At 37.5% G+C, this 24316-nt stretch overlaps 1 protein-coding gene across 3 annotated transcripts in view; it reads right to left on the bottom strand.

Moving 5' to 3' along the window:
* The window catches only part of SULF2 (sulfatase 2), a 62475-nt gene that overhangs the window by 32650 nt on the left and 5509 nt on the right, over positions 1-24316 (bottom strand). For all 3 annotated transcript variants that reach the window (XM_009983395.2, XM_086622749.1, XM_009983393.2), the window contains exons 2-5: positions 23805-24044; positions 9474-9625; positions 5844-6013; positions 1265-1415 (exon numbers count right to left, since the gene is read on the bottom strand). In XM_009983395.2, the coding sequence (XP_009981697.2) occupies positions 1265-1415; positions 5844-6013; positions 9474-9625; positions 23805-24044 (713 nt within the window). The remainder of the gene's footprint in view (positions 1-1264; positions 1416-5843; positions 6014-9473; positions 9626-23804; positions 24045-24316) is intronic.

Genomic DNA, 24316 nt, shown 5'->3' on the forward strand with positions numbered 1-24316 from the left:
TGGTTGCTTCTATGGATTTACATGAGAATCTTCATGTGAAGCGTATCAACTTGAGCACCAAAGATCAATTTTTATGTGACATTTTCACTTGCAAAGGCACGAAGGCAGTGGGGCACCACCAAAGTCATGCCTCACATAGATCCAGACACATCAGCACTGAAGAAAACAAACTCTGTTGCTCTGTTGTTGTTGTTCTTTTTTCAGTTGCTTTGTTTGTTTGTTTTGGTGTTCGTGTTTTTGTTTTTTTTTTTTTTAATTTTGAAAGACTATTAGATGCCTGTAATTCAGTAGAAAAGATCAGGCTAACTTGGTGATTACAACTAAAAACCAATGCAACTGATTTTGCCTGCAGTGAATCAGCCAAAGTGAAACCAGTTTGCTAAACAGAAAATCAGAGTAGTGTAGTAAAATAGCCGGTCTCCCCTCATGCAGGTATCTGATCCATCTAAACAGGTTCATTAATATGAACCAGAGACCATACTTGCCTGAATCAGTAATTATAAGACATTACTAACAAGTTGATGTAGTGCCATCTAGATAATCTCATCCTTGCCTCTTATTTTATGTTCTATCTTTTTTGAATAAGAATGCCAAGAGATAAGCAGAAAGTTGCAACACCTTTAAGTCTGCCTTCTTACAACTGGAAATCCATTCTTTTTCAGAGTAGCTTTTAGATAATTCAGAAGTTTCTGTTCAAGACACCCAGATTGCACTAAGAGATTTCATCGTTATACAATGCAGACTTAATTAAAAAAATAATAATCTACCTATATATTTATTTACTTCTAACATTTAACATCCTGGGCCTGCTTTACTATGGGATTACTCCAGTTATGACTCCTGTAGCATCACTTTTTGCTGCTGTTGTCGTTCTTCTCTCAGAAACTCAGTGTTACAGGATCAAAATAGGCCCACAGTTAGGCAGCTATTTCCAACAGGCTGTAGGATGACTTTTCACTATCAGATGGTAAGTACATTTTTTCAGGTGATCTCTCCCTCTTCCCTTTAATCAGTAGTGGCTCTGAGCAACAAATCAGCTTGCTTACACTAACCATCCAACTCATGGTACCTATCTTTAGGAGATACACTTTGAATAAAGAGACAAAATCCTCAGAGGTGAGAGGATTACACACTATTAAAAAACTGAGGCAGTCCTCCTCCTCCTTCCTTCCCCCTTATCTTCATACACAGCACAGCTTAGAGCTTAACTCAAGAAACAAGTATCTGTTTAGCAAAAAAAAAAAAAAGTGACTACTAATCTTACCATCTCCATAGAGTCATCCACAGACATGAGTGTCTGAAGGCGCTTTCTCTGTAGCATATTAGTGAACTCCATGTGTATGGGTTTCATGGGACCTGTATACCTCATTATCCAGTGCTTGTCCGGGTTTGGAGCGTAGTTATAACTAGGAGTGCTAAGGAACAGAGAGAAAACCACAATGTTTTAGCAGTGTAGAAAAAAGCCATAGTAATGTATATTAGTAATTTCTATTTGATCAATATTATAGGACTTACTCTCTGAGGTGCACAAGAAAACATTAGATTTAGTTTGGAAGAGTCTTACACTTTTATGTTCTATACAAAAGAATGAAAACAAGACTGTAGGGAATAAAATCTATTAAAAGAGTAAATATACATTGTTTTTGCAGTATCTTCAGACTAACATGGATACCTTTCAAGGCCAAGAGACTAGCCTCAAAAGTCTAACTCCACAATTATGATCTGGATGAAGCATGTACTATAGAGTTGCTACTCATGTAATTGCTTTGGTTTCACCAAGTATTATGTCTTGTGCTAGCTGTTTAACAATAACTATAGAACTTGCTGAAAAGGTTCTATCATGTTCTTTAACAGCTTTTTTGAACTCAACATGACTAGCTACTTGAATACTTTCACACTCACGTACCCAGAGGAGCTCAGGCACCCTACCTGGTGGTATCAAACTGCATGTGAGCTCATAGCAAGCAGAAGTGGATACACAGCTGAATTTTAAAGACTGGCTAAGAAAAGCAGGGGTAAGGGGAAATAGGGCTGTATTTTGCAGAAACTTTCCAGCCACCAACTCCTTTGTGATCATCAGACACTTTAATTAAAGTCCTTGCAAAATCCCAAGAGCTAGATTGAATGTCTTCCTGGAATCTCACAACTCTTTCAAGTTCTCGTGATCCTGAGACACCATTAAAGTGATGAGGAGAAGCATCACTGATTGTCCACAATTTCATGTTGTGCAGTTCCATAGATTGTTTTTCTGTGCATAATTATATTGCTTTAGGTGAACTGGACCTAAACAAAAGATTTATTTTGGTATGTCATTACCATGATGTTGACTCTGCATCACTAACTCACTAGAAAGTTGCATTATACCTTACATTTGCAAGAAATATTATTTTTACCTGCTACATCTATTCCTAAAAACTTTGTTATTACTTAAGATTGAGAATTACGTTTGTCAATTTCTTTATACCCTGGCTCAAACATATCACCTGCAGAGTCTAAAATATTAAAAATTACTTTTGCTAAGTGATTTGTTGAGGCTTCCTTTTTTCACCCAAAGCAATAAACTCAGTCTATGCAAACGTGCAAGCCAAGAGGGTGACATAGTAACACGGGAAAAATCGCAGTAAATTATTTTCTTCTTCTCAATACACAATTTCCTAATAAATTCAGCTCCTGTTTGGCAAATATCTCCTAGTTTTGTGTATGCAACAGAACAGCAGGGTAAGTTACTACGATAAACAGTAGTAATATGAGTTGAAACTTATCCTTGAAACACTGTGTATCTAATGTATCTTTGAATAAGACAGGTAGTCTTAAGAGGTTTAATATAAATATGGAATTAATAATCTGACAGTGAAATGTTTTACGCCGAAAGCCTCTGTTAGATGCTATCTGAAAAATGTGTGTAGGTGGCAAACGGAGGCTTCTTCATATAGGGAGGAAATGGCTGGTGTTTATTCTCTCTGTATTGTTAATAGCCTCTTGAATTTCAGAATGTTATTGTGGCTGAAATAATGACATTGCTCCTTTGAAAATGCTGACAGTTATGGAAACTGTTGCTATGTGATGCCCAGAATGAATCAAAAATGCTTGGCAAACTGCTTTTCAGCTTACTTTGTGATTTCCTGGCTGATTTGAAACCTCCCGCTGTTTAATCCAACCAAAGCCCATGATTTTCTTTGATTACTACAAATGTAACCCTCTTACACTTAACAGATTTGTCTGTCTTATGGGCAAAATACACAAATGTAACATTCCTAGAAGTTGGTTAAGATAACCTTTTCAAATGTACTCAGAAGATAAGTCCTAGTCTGATTGCATTTGACCTTGGAAAAGATGGGTGGTAAAACGTACCCTCTGTAGAAATAACATTTCTGATCACTGTTAACCGCCCAGCTGTTGCATTCTCTGCAGCTAGTGGTACAGGCAGTAAAAAAAGAAAGCCAGGCACGCAGCCTGGGGATTTGCTAGGTGAATGCTGGTTGATGTGAATAATGTTCAAACAAGAAAAGACTGCAGATGCACACAAAAAGGAGCTCCACAGAACGAGATGGAGAGAGACTGCAGTATAGGGTGGAATGGCCATACCAGCTAGTGCATGTAGTAATAGAAGCAAGAGAACAGCAGCATAAATTTGCAACAGAAGTACACACCGAAGCTCCCAAACAAAGAAGTACTCTGATTGTCAGTCTATGCTAAAATCCACACCACTAACTTTTAGCTATTATTAGCAATGCTACTCAGCGCAGCATGCATGTGAACCAGGGTAAGCATTGCAGTTGCACCCTCACTTTGCTCTGTGGATACAGCTCAAGAATCCGCTTGCAGACTTTGTCAGTCCTGACCCAAGAAGAGGTAGCCAGATATGCCACACAGTGCACTTGCCTTCTCATTCTGGGACTAGGCAAAGACTTTGTGAGGGTATTGCTTACTGCTTCAGGGCAATTCATAACAAGTGCTCTGCCTGCGTTCTGATCCTTCCCTACCATACTACATGGCAACAAAACAGCACAAAGTGCCTACACGTCTTTATCAATGACAGACTTATCTCACTGAGGGATTCCCTGGAATGTGGGAACAAGGGAAAAAATGGAAAGTATAGAACTAATTTGTACATGCAGTGAAGGAATCATGCATGTTCTGTATTTTTACATTTAATCGTAAACCCAGGCAATGAAAATCTTTACAGATTATTATTTAGTGCCGGAAAAATTGTTTAGAATAAGACTGGAAGTTTCTTTGTACAAGATGTACATAAAATCCTACTTTATGTTCATAGTCAAAAGAAAAACATAGTTCCTTAATCTACTAAGGTAATTTGTTTCTTTACAAACAAAATTTGTTTCCGCGAAGTGACACTTCCTGTATAATTATTATTATTGTCAGAAAAGTCACCTACGATTAAAAATAGTCCTATGTAACCACTTTATTATCAGGAAGACAAACCTAGTTTGTGTGAAAAATAACATTTAAACTATGAGCAAAAGAAAAATAGATTCAAGTTTATATTTTTCATTGCTGGCCTTCCTCAAATCCTTCTACTCTTTCATTCGACTAGCATAATTAAATTGCTATAGAATGTTGCTTGACAAACGATTATTATCTCTGAGACACAAACGCCTTCCCAAAGACCTTCTAATAAGACTGAGGTCAACACTGGGTATAAGCTATAGAAGCTGCTCACTGGGCATTTCTGTAATTTTCATTTCAAAACAAAATAAATGAACACAAGACTGCAAACAAACACAAAGTACTGCATTGCTGTAGATCTAGGACACATTCTCTTTGGTAGCATAGTAGAAAATAACTAAACATATAATTCTAAGTTATGCAATACCTAGACAATAGAAAAAAGGAAGTATTTTGTCTCAGACTATTTAAAATAAAGTGAAAAACCTCAAATAGATTTCACTGGACTTCGGACTAGTCCTGAGTAGCTTCAGCTACCAATTGGTTATTATTTCCATCAGTTCCCAGTTCCTTCACAAATCCAAAATAAAACAGAATTCTCCTTAAAAAAATAATAACAAATAAAGGGCGCTTAGGAAGAAAGTTAGAAATGTTGAACATCAATGAAGGCACGAAGCTAGTAATTAGAAAAATACTGGAATGTCCAAAAGGTGATTTGGGAGAACCATTCCTTTTATCAGCGCCTGAGGAGATGTCTGTAACGGAGCATTACAGAGCTGTGCCTGTAACATGTCTCTGTGCTATAAACAAAAACCATCTCATCCTGGAGCTTATGAACACGTTAACTCAGGAACCCAGTGATACTGCTTTTGGGACCCGTTCAAGATATTGTACTAGGTCATGTACAGACATACCAGCTCATTCAGAAACAGCTTGTCTAATTTGATGCTGCAGGCCTGTACTTCCTTTCTTGCCATATATGAAATAAGAGTAATAAATATTGCATACTATGTGATATTTGGTAATACCCATAAAATAATATAGTTTACAGGTAAGGACAAGGAGATAGTTTCCTCCCCTGAAGAGATTACAGCTCAAGAACCAGATTTTGATCTCCCTGCTTAAAATAAAACAGTGCTTTACTTCCCAAATAGGTTGTAACAATGCCCATTGAATTCAACATGAATCTTTCCATTTATCTCAGTGAGCTACAATGCTGAGTTCTAGATGCAGTAGCCATTCTCGAGATTCTTGTACTAGTCTGAAGAGGTAAAAAAAAACCAAAACAAAATGAAACAAATATTATTGAAACTCTTCTTATGTATTTATGACAAACTCATGCCAAGAGTATTATAAAGCAAACATTGTTTCCCCAGAGATACCCAGGACTTCTATACTCCTGAACCTGGAAATAAAAGGGGTTTATTTTTCCTTACATGTGTTGTGAGGCGTTAGGAAAGAGATGCGAGTACTGAGGGGCTGAATCTTCAGGGCCGTGAGGAGCAGCATGACTTATAACCATCAGCACAGGCCTGTGAGGATACATCTTCTTTGAGATTCTGAAGAAGGTAATACTGTCATTGGTGATCAGATCAGTTAGATAATCCTGCAAGTAGAAGTAAAAGTATAATGAGATACTTAAAAAATAATTTCAAGTTAGGGGGTGACATGGGAAAGGGAGGTCTAAGGTATCCTAAGAAACAGGAAAAAAGTTACTTCACTCAGAATGGAAGAAGAAGGGAATAAGTTACAGATGTTAAAACTTCAAAAACTAAACCCAAATAATTCTTTCTTCACTGCCTAGAAATATGAAAAGCAACAGCTTCCTCTGAGAAATGAATGACATGAAAGATGATCAAATAGGACTCTTTCTTCCCAGAGTGCGTAACTATAGTATGAAGATCACAATACTAAATAGAATGACCAGGTGTTCATTAGAAAATTACAGATCAATTTCTTTGCTTTTTGGTGTTGATATCTTCAAGGTGTATAGTCTCATCTTACGTCATAAAAGTGTTTTGAAAATCCAAATGCCTTGATGTTCCTTTTTCTTAACCTCCCTCTGAACCAGAAGTCACTAAAGCTGGAAGATGCTGGGCTAATTGGACCAAAAATTTAACTCAATATTACAAAGATAGTGACAATCTGATGGAGATACAGCTCTATCAAATAAATTGCTGAGATTTAGAAAACTTCCTTTGGAAGACACGGACTGTCTATTTTTTTTAGAAGTATCATTATCATTCTTCCAATATCTGCTGGAGCTATTTGGATTGTATCTGCTGGAGCTATTTGGATTGAAGACAGTATTTTTAATGACAAGCCATGTTCTCTTTTAGGCTGCATCCCAGGAAACACTGCATATATAAATACCCCTCAAACATGAGTAGGTATGAAACTGTACAAATAATAACTGTCATGTCACAGCTGAATGTACAATCAGACATAACATCTGCCTTTGGTCAAGTGAACTAGTACACAGTGTAGTACATATTGGATTCTACCTCCTTCTAAGTACAGCTTTTTCTCCATGGTTCAGGCACTTGCTCCTCTCTGCCACTGTCAGCGTCCTTGATCTCAGAAGTCAGCTTATCATTCATCGAAGGAAGCCTTTTTCATTTACTGTATTTACTTTCCCCAAGTCATTTTCTGTCTATCCCAGAACCAGGCTGGCAAAGTCTCCATTCATAAAATTTCACACATTGGTCTCAACGTGAGGGACATGCCTGTTATGGAACTTGCCATGACCATGACTGTTATTGACAGGGTATTTTCACTCATGAAGACAGGCACAATTCCATCAAAGTTAACTGAAGGACCTCCATTCATAAGCAGGGAAAGGGAGAATGTACAATAAGCCAGACCAAAGCAAAACTGACTTCTGACCATACCTGAGACCATTCTCAAAGCTCAGAATGCTGGAGTGCTCTCAAAACCACACTGACATTTATCTAGAACGTGCCTGTTCTTTAAGGTGGTTGGTCAATTGTCTTAAGCATGTAACTCATTTTAATTTAGTCATCACAAGAGCATAGTTTTCAAACTCCATTTTGAAGATAAAGGTTTTCACCTAGTCAAAGTGAAAATCTTTCAAATTTAAGGTTGTAAAACCAGTGTTTACCAGGCCAAAAGACCAAACAGAAACATTTCCCTTAACTGATTTCTCTTTTTAAAAGCTCCAGATTGTAGAGGTTGTAGTAGACTCTGTGAATGCATATAAAACTAAAAATTAATCTAAAAAAGTTGACAGAAACTAAGAAAGAAAAATCAAAGTAAAATATATCCTGTTAGAAAATCTGAAAGAATTTCCAATGATTTGATTTTCAGAGGATAAGTGCTTAGCAGTCGCTTTGGAGGACAGAATCAGTAATGTTTTTTTTCTAGTTTTCCACTGGCACATAATTAACATAAACTATGTCAAGTAGATAGGGCTAAAAATTAATCTGATTATATAGTTCATCACTGGAAAATTAAGTTTCCAGAAACAAAAACAGCAGGAAAGAGAAGCAGTCTTGTATCTCAGTTTTTGTTTGTTCATTTGAACTCCAGTGTTAACATCAACAAGCGCTGTTGCTCTGCACACTGTCATCTGTTTATTACCATAGCTGTGTAGTATGCAAGAATATGAAGATTATCAGAGTATTCATATTTTCATCAGATATTTTTTTATTTATTACCAAACTCAGTAATAAAAACAAAACCAAATGAAAAATTAAACATTTTCAAGTATTGTATACAATTGAGAGCTGAGGATATTGGAACATAAAGCTCCCTGTTGGCTCTTTGGTACAATGGGGAACAGTGCCCTATGAAATCACATTGTTCCACGTAAGATATATTTCCATCATAATATTTTTGCTACATGGCTATAAAGATTAGAGCTCTCATTCTTCGTAAATCAGAGGGGAAATAAAAGACAATTCGTTCTCTACATCAGTTGTCCCTTCTCCTTAGCAGCTGGTGATAGAAAAGGAAACCCTAGAAGCCTGTTAAGTTTTATCTTTCAACACAAAGTACGCTCAATGAAAAATGGCAAAACAGAGGGAATGGAAGGGGGAAATCACAGAGACATCAACCTTTTAAAGCAAAAACTGACTGTGAACACATTGCTAAGGAAACATAAATAGGGTGGCAGGATTTGTGCTCAATAAGAGAAAGCAAACCAAATTCCTGTCAATCAAACACATCTTACAAATTAGTATCATTCCAGAGTGAGTCAAGTTCCTAAGTTATACACTAATAAAACTACAGCAGTTTATGGATAAATTTATTTATCATACTTAAGAGACAATTCAGGCCATTTTAGGAACTCACAAAAGCTGGTTCCTTTGGAAAGGTAACACTTTTTGGCTGAAATAAACATACTCCTGACTGCAAACAGGAAACTGAGCTGTAACACATGCTAGAAGAGGAAAAAAAAGCCACTGCATTTGACAATGATTATCAAGCATTTTACTAAGTTTGGCCAGGGTATAACATCCTTGAAAGGGAATCAGGAAACATGTGCCTACAACAACGCACAGAGATATAAATTTAATAGTTGAACTCTCCACTCATTCAGCATTATCATAAGATATACCAAGATAATAAGAATTCTCCATCATATTATGGCTGTGAAACAAGTTCCTTAAACTAACATAGAAAGATGAGTCTAGCTGGAGGGAACTGGATTTTTATCTCATTTATGCTTGTGTAACTCCACTGGAGTCAGTTCTATACCAGGGGAATAGATGACAATCAGACTCAGCACACAATAATTAAAATACAAAGCACAGAAATAGTTATCATGCAGCATTTAAATCCATTTTCACATCTTCAGCTCATAATACAGTCTCAGGACATTTTGTTTGTTTCCATTGCTGCTAACAATGTTTTCAGTAACATGACCCTCCCGGAATGGAAGATAACTGAGCAGTCCAAACACAAGCCTATTGGGTTGTAGCTAATGTTACATGTAGCAGCTTTCCAGTACAACAATTCTTTAGTTAGACTGAAACTATAAAGTGTAGCTTCCTTGCAGTCATGATTGAATGTTAAAAAATTAGAAATAAATCAATTGGACCTACCCTGGAGTAGTCATATCCATGCTTCTCCTTCACTCCATTTCTACAGAGTGTGTAATTGTAAAACCGAGAATTTTTAAGCAATCCAACCCATTCTTTCCAACCAGGAGGCACATAGGATCCATTGTATTCGTTAAGGTACTTTCCAAAGAAAGCTAGGGGTAGAGAAAGCAGAAGCGTAGTAAGAAGGTGTGACAGAAACACTTCAAAGACACCATATTTACCTATATTCTTTCCTTTCTGCCTTTTTCGAGAGGAGCTTCTTCATTCCAATACATTTAAGATAAGAGGTAAGTTCTGAGTTTAAGTTTGTCTCTGTGTGTTTATTTCAGAGCTCCATAACGCAGACCTTCTGATTTACAACCTGACTACACATGACACAAACTGGACCACAATTACCATTATATTTCCTTTGGTGCCCAATACATTCGGAGTCAGATGAACAAAACAGAGAATGCTTAAAATAGCTCCAGTTGCCACATTATCTCATCCTACTCTGAATCACCCAATTTAGCTACATTTTTCATTTGGGTTACACCCACTTAAGCCATCTCCACCTAAGGAACTGGCAGAAGCAGTGAGGTCACTAACACGAGGCTCCTTGGAAGAAATGATGACAAATGAGGGCCATAAATATGATGAGATTTTAAACTCGCTGCATAGGAAAAATGAAGCAGCAGTCTGTTTGGCAGAACAAGTGCAGAATGAGCACAAGGATTCTTACAGAACACAGGGCAGGCATTTGAGCCACCCTCCCAGAAGAGCTATGTAGCCTCGCTCTATAAGCCACAACTGTACCGACACAAATTATTTTCCAGAAAATGGCTAAGCAAAATGAAAAACATGAGATTTCTATGAGAACACCACAAATTCTCTGAAGTACATGATGTACCCAATGATGCTTTCACACTATTCCAGTAAAAAATAAAATAAAAGAACAAATTTTTCATTATTCGTTTACATGTTATATATCATCACTACATAATTACAGGATAAATTATACTGGAAGACTCCATTCGTCTAGCTAGTTCTTTTAAAGCTTAAAGGCAAAATTCTGCTCTTGGGTCTGCAGACTGCGCTGTGATTCAGCATCTGACGTTTTGTGATCAGAGCTCAGATCTTAATTTTTGAATGGTCTGGCAATACAAGTTAGCATTACCATAGTGACCAGCACAAAGATCTTTATGCTTGTTCCACCTGTCATTATAAGTATTTTGAATTCAGAGGCACATAGTGTTTGCAGCATCTCACACTGGCCATCTATCAATGAGCATCTGTGCTTCTATAAGGACAACAGAATATCTCAGATTCTGTTCTTAGACTTAGATTAAACCTCACATCATACTCCATGGGATCTGAGCACACAATTCACAGTTCCCAGGTTTTTCAAAGATTTTTTTTTTTTTTTAGCTTGCGGCCTACAGTGTGTGATACTGCACCTTCTTTTACTTATAGCAATACTGTGGATAGAGTAGAACTGGGTTTCAGCAGCCTCACTGAGGTCAATGGATTTACACATATTTGTAGTAGGTTGAATATCTGTCCAAAAGATAGACACAATGAGAAACAGCGATACAAAACAGTATGTGAGAGAGCTCCATATCATTACTTGATAGCGTTTTTATTTTCTAATAAAATGGGAAACATGACATTAGCAACATAATAATATAGTGGAACAGAATGAAATAAATTTACAGGGAGTAAGTACATTGTGCACTGAATGTCCATAAGATCCAGCCTGAAGTGCTTAGGTAGAATGCAAAAGCATGTTTTGAATAATCCTTCTCAACACATTTCAATATATTCAATTAATGTGTAAGGGGAGCCAAGAAAAAGTGAATGCTTGAGATCTTTCAAAGTGTTTGAAAGAGATGAAAGTGCTGACAAAATTAAGATCTATATCACAGAAGAGGAGGAGGGCACATCGATTGGGACACAATAAATTTCTTAAAATTATACTATGCTTTCAAAATACTTTGCAAAAGCAGGTAAGGTGTTATGCTATTTTAAAGATGAGCCACTTGCCAAAGGGTTAAGTGACTGATAAGCATACTGCAGAAAAGAATTTGTTTCACTGTCTACCTACCTCATGATGTTTTCTTTAACCAAGCAAAGCAAACTAGCAGCAACGAACAAATCAAAATCTACTCCACTCTAGATGAAAACTGTCACATCACTCAGGGACTGCATTTATATAGTATATATACTTTTTCAAATGATTTTGCTTTATGAACAACTTCTAATTTTTAAAGAATGAAAGGCAACTCTCAGCGGTTATGGGTAATAAAACAATACAGATGCACATTTTTTTCTTGTCCTAGTACCGAAGAACGCAGGATTGAAACACTGACCACTCTCTACAGCAGCAGGTATGCACATGGCAGTCCAAAGCCTTTTGTCCCCATTCAACATACTATATCCGAACAGAGATACATTTGGCATTTCTGCTCACAGGAACCAATCTGTTCCTAAAACCTTTGGCTGAGCGAGCTGAAGAACTCAGGAAAGAGGCATTCTGTAAAGAATTACTTCATTGTTATTCTGCAGAGGCATTAAAGGAAAGCCTGGCGGAAGTTCCTTCCAGCACCTTTTGCATACTCCCCATTTTACATTCAGGATGTCTTTATAATCTTTCATGGATGCTAAAGTACTTTAAATAAATCTGCTGTTTCTAATGTTCCATTTCACATCTTTTTCTTTCCCCTCTCCTTCTCAGTTGTTTAAAGGCTTGTTATTCAAAAACTTTTAAATGTCATTCCTCTGAAGTACAAAAATATTGGGTTACAATAAAGCTCTCTTGATGCTAGTGAAAGAATTTGATTTTGGATTGTAAAGATTCTAGCACAATTTTTCTCCCTCATCAGATTAGTTCAACACCAGAGACAGCTGGTCACTAGAGTACACATGCCTTTGGTACATCCAATTTCAAACTGCTCCAAGATTTCATTAATAAACATTCACAGAGGCTGCTGTTTGATATGCTCAGTCAGGTTGCTGTATCCAGTCTATGAAATGTTCATTAAAAAATATCCAAGCAGCTGTTTTTAATAAACGCATTAAGAATGTGATTTTCCTTTGCTTTAAATACTACACAATGCAGTTTCTCCTAAGCCTACCTAGAACAGGATATGCAAGAAATCAGTCCTTTTTACACCATCATCACTTCCGCAGGAGTTCATAACCTTCTAAGGTTCTTTTCTCAGAGTCTCACCCTTCAATGATAAGCACCTGGAAAATTCTTTGGTATAGAGTGGAATTTTTACAAGGGGTATTGTTTTTTAAACACTTCCTGTGAGGAAAAAGAAATTGCACACAAAAGAATTTTCCCTGTGCTATTAATTAATACAAAGGTCTGCTCGGAATGTAACACAACTGCAGCTATACCAAGGCCACAGCTCATTGCTGAAAAAGCGAATCTAGCGTATTGTCAAACGCAGTGTAAAAGCACAATGAAATGAAAGGACATCAAGGCATCATTTACCACCACTGAAAACGTTCCAGCTAGTTCTATGATCTATCTATATCATCTACCAAACTCTACAAGTTTGTTGGGGTTCTTTTTCCCCCTTTTCTTTTTTTAAACACTAATTCTTTTCCTAATACGTATATAAAAACACTTGACACAACTAAAACGCATCTACAAAGGACATTCACAAAACTTTGCATTAAATTGAAAACTAAGATAATTCAGGACGCATTATGCAAAATGACACAGGAGGTCATTCATCTCTTTTTATTCCATATGGACTGCTCAACATTGGGAGTCAGATATAACAGACCTTTCCCAGTTCTCAAACTAGAAGCGTGAACGCAGTGGCAGTCAGCAGAGATTCAGCAGCGTAAAACTGCCAGATCAGATTCAGACAGAGGATTTCAGTCTGTCGTTCAGTTTTCCTGATTTGGCAGCTCTGACCCTGACCACAGTTTATTGCCTGTTTAGGCACAGCTTTTTTAACTACTGACCAAGATCACTTATCCATTCCACTAAAACCCTGTCTAACAATATGATTATAGCATTTATGCTCATTTTAAATAAAGAAAGAAGATAAAATAAAGGAAGGAATGTATGAGAGCAGTACTGGTAATAACTTCCTGACAGTGACATGTTACATTCTGTTGGGAAGCAGTGAAAGATAAAGCTCTTGCTATATGTAAAGCCAAATTGGACCATGCACTAGAAAAAGACACTACATGGAGCAAGGGTAGCCTGGCTCCAGGGGGACCTAATAACCTTTTTGCCTACAAGGACATTATTGAGAAGACAAAGCCAGACCATTCATGGTGGTGCGTGGTGGGGGACACAAGAAAGACCCAGCCTAGATTGAATCAAGTGAGGTTCAGCCTGGATGTAAAGCAAGGCTTTTTCACAAAGGGAAGAGTCAAAGAGCGAAACATGCTGCTCAGACTGTGCAGTTCCAATCCTTGCAGATTTTCAAGAGTAGACTGGATAAAGCCCTGAGCAATACGGCTGGGGGCAGGCTTTGAGTACGTGGTGGAAAAGAGACCTCCTGAGGTCCCTTCCAACCTGAATTAGCCTGTGATCCTATGATGAACTAGATGGCTTACGAGGCCCATCTTCAGTTGAATATACATGATTCCAGGTTTTAGAATCTAGGAATATATTCGTAAATATTCATGCGCTCATAATAAATCCAGAGGCTGAGGAAAAGTAAAATTCAGGGTTTTTTTACTCCCGGAGAGTAAGACCAGTATTTATACCACACATCCCTCCACCTAGAGTCTTCTCTTCATATCCTTTATGTTACTTAGATGTATCCACGTATTAGCACCCCATTAAATTGCACTTACTACCATGACCGTGAAGTTAAACTCATGTTTAAGCTATTAACCCTCTACATTTAAACAAGAATGTTGTGCATTAAGTACTTTAAAGACTTATTTAACGCACTGTTTTTCTGTCATATTTCAATAGCCAACTTTCCAGGTATTAACTTAGGTTTTGAGCTGCACGTCTTAGTTACTCATACAGATTTGTCTACTCCTCTAAAAATCTTTTACTTCTGACAGGCTGAAAGAGTTGGGGCTGTTCAGCCTGGAGAAGAGGAGGCTCCAGGGTGACCTTATACCGGTCTTCCAGTACCTCAAGGGGGCCTACAAGAAAGATGGGGAGAGGCTGTTCAGGAGGGCCTGTTGTGATAAGACAAGGGGTAATGGTTTTAAAATAGAGGGAGGTAGATTCAGATTGGATATTAGGAAAAAATTTTTTACCATGAGAGTTGTAGAACACTGGAACAGGTTGCCCAGAGAGGTGGTGGATGCTCCATCCCTGGAGACGTTCAAGGCCAGGTTGGACGAGGCCCTGAGCAACCTGATCTAGTTGGAGATATCCCTGTTCCTTGCAGGGGGGTTGGACTAGATGACCTTTGAAGGTCCCTTCCAGCCCTAACCATTCTATGATTCTATGATTCTAACTGGCAGTAGTTTTCCCCAGTTCGAAGCTGAACAATCAGCAACATTTGAGCAATCCCTTAGTTTTGGATTAGGGGAGGGAGAGGACATTTCTGATCTTATTTCTGCTGTATGTCTAGAAAAAATTATTTTCAGTACTTTTTGTCCTCTAAGAGACAATCAGAGGAAAGCAGATGAGAAAGCACTCTCAGCATGGCTAAACACATATGTAACAAGCAGTAAGCCCAAAGGTCAACTCAGCTTTGTGTTCATATCATATACTCTTGAACTGACAATGTACAATGGAATAAACCCAGTGAAATTAATGGATTTACAGCAGAAGTATGGGAGTTCTGAGACCAAACCCTGTAATTTGTATTAAATTTGGTTCCATGGGAAAGATTTTTCAGGAAACATCAGTTCTTATTAGGTATCAAAATAACCGACCAGATTTTCCAAAAATCAGTAACTCCTGAGTGCTTAAGACACCTGAACAAAACTATCCCAGTTGGCACCTTTTAGTGACAAAAGGAAACATGACACGACTGCAAAGATTAGAAGATACAGCATCAGTATCAATACCTCAATAAATGCAGTAAATCCAATGGGTTGCATAAAACATACAGTGAGTTTCTAAATGTTAGAGTATTTTTAAGGGGGAAAAGAGGGGCTTAAGACCAAATTTTGTTCTCAGATCCTTTTAGCTCCATCAGTTTCAGGGTGCTATGGAAGACTGTGCTCCGGGTATTGTTTTGCTATTTCTTTTATTTTGTATGCCTGCAACAGTCCTTGAAATCATGAATTCATTGAAGTAATTAACCAGTTAGACTAAGGAGAGAAGTATACACATACACATTTAATTTTAGTCTATTGCACATGATGGCCTAATTTTTCTATAACATGTAAGTACACTGAGAGCACAAAAAATTCTTAAAAATCACATGCTGCATCCACCAAAGAGATGTAAAAAGAGTAGCACTCAAGGCAAGAGCTCTCCTCTGTAACTGGAATAAAAATTACCATTATAATTCAAGAAATATAATAGTTTTAAAAACCATGTTGTACAGTGACTGGTAACCACTGCAGTGGATAGGCTACAGGCTTTCTTGTTATGCCAGGGGACTAGTCTGATATCTAGCAGGACAAAGGCAATGCACAGTAATCTTTATGACACCTTTGTTCCTCTTCCTGAACGTGCATTGCACATTCCTCACTTGTGGCCAAGGATCAGTGCCAAGATCTATTTAATGAATCAGGGGAATTGGCTGAAGGGCAGCAGATGAAGCCAAATAAAACAAAAGGCCTCAAACCAAATATTTTGAAATGGTCAACAAGGAATCAAACAGAAGAATGCTGATGGTGAGCCAAGTCTTGCTTGTCCTTCTCAGGTGAGCAAATTCCCAGTGGAATCGGGGCCAAAGCTCCCTTTCACTAATGCCTATGGCACAGCCTGCAAAAGTTTAAACAGAACTAGAACTGTAAGGCATAAATATCTTTCCGAACATCTCTCTCACACACATCCTCTGGAAGTTAAAGGAAAAAAAATCTAGAAATGGCAATCTACATATCATCAACCTTTATTACAGTTCAAGACAGCAGTGTAGAGCAACAGCACCTTCTCCTATACTGGGCAGCACAAGCGACAGCAGGAGTGCTGGCTGCCTACACCCTTTCGAGCACTACCCCACAACACAGCTCACTATCGCTAGTCAGTCTGCTCATGCTCCTTTGTGGCCAACTCTGACCAATTAGATCTTCCACAAAATGTTTCCCAGCATTAAAATCACCACAACAAAGAGACATTTTATTAAAAATCTGCCATAGGTATCGCTCCCCTTTTATGTATCACAGTCACAGAAGAATCCTAACCTTTAGATTTATCCTCCTCTCATCACATGCAACATCTCCTCCTCCACATATAAAACCCAAAAACCTCTCCAACTGTGGATTGTCGGACCTTTTTTTAATAATAAACAGGCTAAGCAAAAGCTTATCTAGCTTAATGCTGAATATTTACTTAAAATACCAAAGTCTGCACCATGCTACTTGGGTCAAGTCCAAAAGAATTGCATTTAGAGCCATTTTGTCTATAGGATTTGAAGAACACCCAATTGCCAAGTTTCAGGGACCTACTGAGATAATGCTGTGCAAGAAGAAATATTTGCTGTATTTTAACAAAGCAGTTTTTTTCCACCTAGCAATAAACTTGAAAGAACACTACTAAAACATTAGTTCAGAAATAAAAACAATAAAGTCGTACTCAAATCAAGAGAAAAGTCCAATCCTGGCTCAATATAACCACAGAATTCCTTTCAACAAGATATTCACTGAAACAGAAGAAATCTAGGTTCTACACTAGTTTATTATCTGTACATTTACCTTTTGCTTTTGACAAAAAATAAACTTGACACTTTTTAAAAAAAAAGAATCTCAAAAGAATATATAGTCCTCCCATGCATAACATATACACAAGGACAGAAAGTGATATTATCTCTAACTTGGAAGACAAGACAAAGGTCTCAGGGCAGTACTCGTGCTACTAAAACATGCAAAATGTCACAAGGATGTTCCAACTCAAAGAAATTGGAATTCAACTTCCAGAAACTGGAATTAGAATCTATCTGCAAAGTTTATACTGTAGGCACTGGTGAGTCTTTGACATCACCACTGTTCCATGCACTTTATTAAAAGATGGCATGCAGGTTATTGTTCTGTCTTTGAACTTCCATGTCACTAAGCTTTTCCAGTGCCCACTAAATTGTGTATCGCTGCTGTACAGGGCAAGTATATAACCATGTGGAACACAGAACACTCACACCTTCGGGCATAAAGGAAGGACAGCTTAGGAAAACTGTATTCAGTAAACTACATTACTAAGTTAAATTCGATAATTTTGTAAGACTTCTGCAAAAAACTTATCATTCTAGAAAAGCAAAGAAAAAAGAATGCAAGAAGATACCACAAGGACTTCAATTGCTAGCTGGATAAACAAAAAAGATCTTAAATTAGAGTGAGAAGGCGGCAACTTCTTCTCATTTTTGGCTGATAAGCTCCCTAATATTGAACACAAACGGCACCGGAAGATGAAATAGTTAGTAAGTCAACAGGTTCTTTTAAGTACATCCTAAAAGATCTAAACTAACAAAGATTTTAAAAATATTTTTGTAACGTGCAAATATTCTGTCTAGCTTTTAGCTAGTTTGAATCCTACGAAATGATAATCCTGTTTCTAAAGACATATTAAGCTACGAATTACTTCTTGCTTGAAACAATAAATCAGTATGACAAAGCCACTACACTTCAAATGCCTGAATTGGCATCCTATCAGAAGAGTACACGATAGTAGGAGGGAAGAAAAAGATGAGGTGTTTTTCACAATCTACAACATTTTCTGTTGAAAACAGATAGATTTAGGGGAAAAAATAAGATAAGAGGTAAGAAGAAAACAAAATATGACTGGAAATAGGGAGCCACAGACACTGGCTTATTTCTGTAGTTGTGGATGCCCTCATCTCTGGCTCCCGGGAAAGTTTTATTTCGTTGCAGGTTATCTTATGGATTTTACTCAGTGAGCTATTCACTGTAGTGTATATATTCCTCTCTTCAGGACAGTTACAACGTGCACTAAATAATGTAAAGCTACACACCAAAGACAGGTGATGAAACAGTAGCTGTATAGATAAGTTTCACTTCGACAGTCTCTGCATAATCCTCAGGAGACCACAGCTCTACTTCATGTGTTCTCATTTTCAGTTATCATACATTAAAATATGTTTAAAGTGACATTACTGATGCTTAGAACTCAATTCACAGAAACGGGGAAAAGCTACATGCATGTGTGACTTGAAACCAACTTACAGCATAGAACTGAAGTTAACAGCTGTGAGAAAAACAAGTCTCTAACACACACCAGGCAAGAAATCCTGAACTGTCTTTTGTTTCAAAATGTCATTCTCCAGAATATCTGCAGGATATTCCAGCTCAATAATTCCCTACATGGACCAAGCCCGCTAGAAGCAGTAACGCGGACAGAGTCAGTGGATCTGGGCTATATACATCAGGACTCTTCTCATGTCCTTTCCAGCACAGCCCCTTGGTTTCCTTTTGCAGTAACAGCTATCATGATATGGCCACTATGCTGAATGGTTCTTTCACACCGTTTTCAAGTCTAATGGTCTCAAACTATCCAACAGATATAATCTCCCATAATCAGATAATATTTCTATATAGACAACAACAGATCTTAGGAAACCGATTTACCTTCAAGATAGATAATTCAGAAACCTGATACACAGTTTTGAAAAGTCACCTATGTGTCTTGGAGGTGAATATCATAACACTTTAGTTTCTAATCACATAAATCACTTCAAAAAATTAAGTCTGACTCTTAAATCACTTGGTTATTATTTTTAAAAAGGGCCTTCAGTGCTTCATCAGCTGCAAAAACTATCTGTCCTGCATATAGGATGTTACCCTGACTTGGATAATCTGTTTTCTTTACATGCATGTAACATGTCAGAGAACTGGTGCAGCATGGCACAGTGGCTGGGGCACTGGAGTGTGAATCAAAACTTGCACCTCTTCTTACTGTTGCTCTTCAACTGCATGTGACCTTGTAGAAAGTACTTCACTATTCTGTCTCTACTTCTGTCCTTCTATCCTTTGATTCTTTAGGTCACCAACTATTCCCTACCAAGCAATTATACACACAGACCAACTTCCGTTAAGTTTTTAAGTATTTGTGTAATAAAAAAGAGCAAAATAACTACTATGGAGAGCAAATTCTAGAGCAGGGATCTGATAATCTGAGAATTTTTCTCCTGGCATGTACCAAGATATTAAAATCTGGTCACATGTTTTTCAGGTTCATTTCTCCTTTAATAAACATTTACCAATACCCTTTCTCCTCTTTCTTACAATTTAATGTTAAAAGCACTTTAAAATGTCAAAGGCTCAGAGAGTGAAGTGGAAAAATAATTATTTGAATGCAGTCAGCCACTGTGTCTTCTTAGTCTAATATTAATGGGAGGAAATGGAAGATCGTCACTGAATTTTAATGAATTCATTAGTTAATTATTGTAAAGCCCTGTGAAAGTACTAAGAATGATTATTACTTTTATTCCCAAGAAATTTTTTATAATGGCAGAGATGGACCTCCTACAATGACTTTTCTCTAGGTTCAAAATACACGCTGGTGCAAAATGGCATTTATTAATTCTTTGCATAATTCAAGTATGGACTTACCATCAGAGTGAGATACTGACATATTACCATACAAGAAGTAGCTTTTTCTTTTGTTAATGGGTTCATTTAACCACATAGGGTTATAGCTGTACCACAGGGTACTGCTCAGCAGCAAGAAGGACGGTAAGGTAGCCAAAACGTGTACTGCATTTGCTGCATACTGAGCCACATTAAGCCTAACACAAATTAACAGAACTCTCTCAGAAGATTCACTGAAGCAAAAGTGTCCTTCTGCCAGGCTGAATTTGGCCCACCATCCCTAACTCTGTCGAATTTAATAAGATAAACATGTCTTTTCATTTCCTGAGTGTAGATAAGGCTGATAAAACATGCTGGAATCAGTCACCAATTCTAAGACCTAATCATTCAGCCAGCCAGGCACATGGAAAAGAGAAGCTTTTCTCATTCAGTAATGTCTATGGAAAAGTTTAAATCTGTATTCCAATAAAACAACTTAGTATTTGTTGCTGCAGGACTCAAGCATCCAACAATGCATTATGCATTTTAAAAGCTGTCTCAGAGAAAGGGATGTGTATGTTCACGGAAAACAGAACCTTTTTTCTGTAAATGTTTACACAGGGACCTTTGGCAGAGAAATTCCCTGACATTCAGAAATGTTTGTCACAGGATCTCTTTGTTTCTCTTCCATTCTAATCACCTTCTGCTCCAAGCTGAAGTACTAGTGTCCAATATTTTAAGTTAGTTATGATTCAAATGTTGCCTACACTGACTTTTCTAAAGATTAATTCATCAGTTGACTTGGTTTGTTTACATAAATTGTCCTTCTTGCCCAATTTCCCACCATATGTAACAGGACAATAATGTGAGAAGCTCTTCAAAATCAGACCGATTGCTTAATATCCTGAGACTGGGCACTTGTCTGCGTGCAGTGGCCATGTAACGAGAACATAACCTTTCAGTTCCTATTCACGACACTGACATTTTTTAGATTGTGAGACAGGCTAATGCAAAGGAAGACATATCTGTAACACCTACTGCCTCGATGGCTTCCATTTTAGAAGGAAAAGCCATCCTTTGCATCGATTTATGATCTCTGCATGGTATTTATTGCAATTGAGTCACATAAAATGACAGCGAGCCCTATGTACAATGGTTGAAGTCCTGACGGTTAAGAACTTTCCTCGAGTTCACTCTTTTTTTCATCTCTATTCTGCCAAGTCCAGTGCCTAACAAAGTTGGTGAAAATTCTTAAAGTGCCAAAGTTGAAATATATACAACTGACAACCAAGGCCGAAACTGAGAAACAATTGTAGAAAAAGTCACAACTTTTCCATCTCCTCTCATATTTTTCATTTGCAACTTGTGCAGGAGAAACCTGCACCGCATTGCTCCCTCCTGCCTGTAGATCATCAGCACGTTTCCCAAAGGTGTCAGCAGCAGGACAAGTCTGTATAGATCCAAACCACAAATGCCACCACCACAGGGAAAATTCTACAATGCAGAAAGAACTGTCCCCAGTAGAATCATTTTTTGCAACAAAACAAAACACAGGGAGATCACAATGAATAGGGAAGAGAGCAAGGAGATGTGAAGAGTGGCAGAAAAGAAAAACAGAGGGAAGGTTAAGTGGAGTAGGAGAGTACAATTTCTTCCTTTGAATTTAAACAAAAGAGAAAAGAGAAGAGAAAAAGCCACAGAGAAGGCCTGGCTTATGAATCAAGAAAAAAACAAACTCCCTTCCAAAATAATAGCTTTCTCACTCCAAGGTTGTGAACTTAAATATAAAAGCAAGTCTCAAAATGCTTTATTCCTCATGGCTTCTTTTTCTTCTCCTTTAAAAAAAAAAAAAGAGATCAAGAAGTTAAACTGTATGTTTGCAGGGCAAACCAGTACTGTCACGGACCTCAAAAAAACACGCTCTACAAATGAACTCCTGTGCTTTCCAAATCTTCCTTTGTTCACTGCAGTCATGTTCAAGGAGGATCCCCCATTTCAGAGAAACGATATTCATAACCCCCAAAACACTCTCCTTAGTAGGTTACTTGTTAAACTTGAGAAACTGAATGATCAAGGTTCCAAAGTACAATTTCCTGCTGTTTCTGAAGTAGGTAAATCTGGTCAGATCTTTGGGGGGGTGGGGAAAAAAGGTAAAAAAATATCTTCTTACTGCTGACATCTTTCATAGTGGCTAACTCAAGACTTTAACTGGAGATCAGAAACGAACACCAGCCTCCAATGATGGCAATTTCCATTTAAATTTGTATAATAACATATCACATTTAACTACATGAATGACTATCTCATTTACACCTGAAGATTGCTTTGTACTCGAAAAAGTACTATTTCTGTGTGTTCCAATAAATTTAGTTTGCAAATTAAGAGAGGTAGACCGAAAACCTAACATAGATTTACTAAGATCTTTGGTCTAAATTTAAGCATTAAATTAATACAAAAGTAAAAGACATACAAACACCAGGGCACTTGCAATAGCTATGTAAGTTAGTAGAAATTGCAGGTGCCCAAAATATAGTCACTAAATATAAAAATTATTACAGTAGACAAACATCTGTAAATACAAAACAAAGAATCTGTGAAGAATAAAACATTGGCCTTGGTGTGGTATTCATATGGTCATCGGTATTAGTGCTGAAAATGATAAATGGAGGGAAACAGGAACCAATTAATAAGGTACATGCACTTCCCCTAGTTTCTTTCTTTCCAGGTTAATTCAGGTCTTTATTTTAGAAAAACAAAACAAGGAAATTACCTATTTGTTTTAAGACCAAGACTTTGCAGCAATAACATGTAAAACTCACATGAATATTTATAAATAATGATCTTGTTACAGTTATTAAAGATTTATGTTAGTTTCTGGAAGTCTCAAATACCATACATTCAAAGAAAAAAATGTATACTGTCAATAACAACTATACTAAAATATTATAGTGTATGTACTATAAATAACACAAACAGAACCAAGTTTATGCCCATTTCTCATCATGACAAAAGACATTGCAAGAAAAGTGTTAAAATCACTGTAACGGGCAAGGGCAAGGACTTAAATCTCATGTCTGGAGAACGCAAGAAGGAAATAGGTGTGGAACACATGCTACATGTTTTCTGAAATCCTTCCTACAGGATATTAGTTCCTAAGGAGCACTGCACGCAAAGAGGATCATTTGTTTCTCAGGAGTACATTTCACCTTGCCAATTATGCCTCAGTCATTATTTATCCTAAACACTTTTCTGGGAACAGATTGTCTAGAGAAACCAATCCAGCTAACAGGTCTGCCCCAGAGCACAGAAGGAGCAGTCCCTTCTCTTGTATTCTTAGTTTGATTAATATATTGGTTTTATGAAAAATTCAAATCACTAATTCCTTTCCATAGCATCTTCCTTGTCTGTTCTGTGCACTTCAGGTGACTGCAGGGCATATTCTACATGTGCTATGCCTTCAGTTTAAGCATGCACATTATTTTATCCTTCCCAGCTTGCGAAAAAAGTGGTGTTGTGGCTTTTTTTCTTTTTTTTTTTTTTTTCTTTTTTAAATGAATTTCCTCAAGTAAAAGTACAAGGAAGTTAAACCTACATGCAAGACTGAAGCTCTGGCATTCTGTGCTGCTGCAGTCCATCATGAGAATAAATTGAAATATTACATACATTAGCCTCTGTACTAATAAGTCTAAGGAAGCTTTCGGATGGACCCAGCCTCGATCTTACCTGTCCTGTATCCTGTGTTGTTGAGGTACACTGCAAACGTACGTATTTCATGCTGAGACTGCCAGGACGGAGAAGAACAGTTCTCGTTGTTAGTGTAAGTGTTGTGGTTGTGGACATACTTCCCCGTAAGAATAGAAGAGCGAGATGGGCAGCACATGGGTGTTGTCACAAAAGCATTGATGAAATGAGCACCTCCGTGTTCCATGATCCGTCTTGTTTTATTCATCACTTGCATAGAACCTGGAAGAAGAAAACCATCTCAGAACTATTTTCTTGTTTCAGCCACAACAGCTAACTAAGAGCTTACGTGTTACATCAGAGACCAGAATGAAGCACAGGTAGTAAGGGCACTGTAATCTCATAGTGAACACAAACCCGAAGAGATTATTCTCCTCCCTCTAGTGAAGTGATGATTCTCCCATTGTTTTAAGAAGGACCAAATACTGAAGCCTTCAGTTAAAATTTGACTTAAACCTGCTGACATAGATCATAATGCTTTTTTAATTTCTCTC

This window comes from Tauraco erythrolophus, chromosome 18, assembly GCF_009769465.1.
Source record: "Tauraco erythrolophus isolate bTauEry1 chromosome 18, bTauEry1.pri, whole genome shotgun sequence".
Classification (NCBI taxonomy): Eukaryota; Metazoa; Chordata; class Aves; order Musophagiformes; family Musophagidae; genus Tauraco; species Tauraco erythrolophus.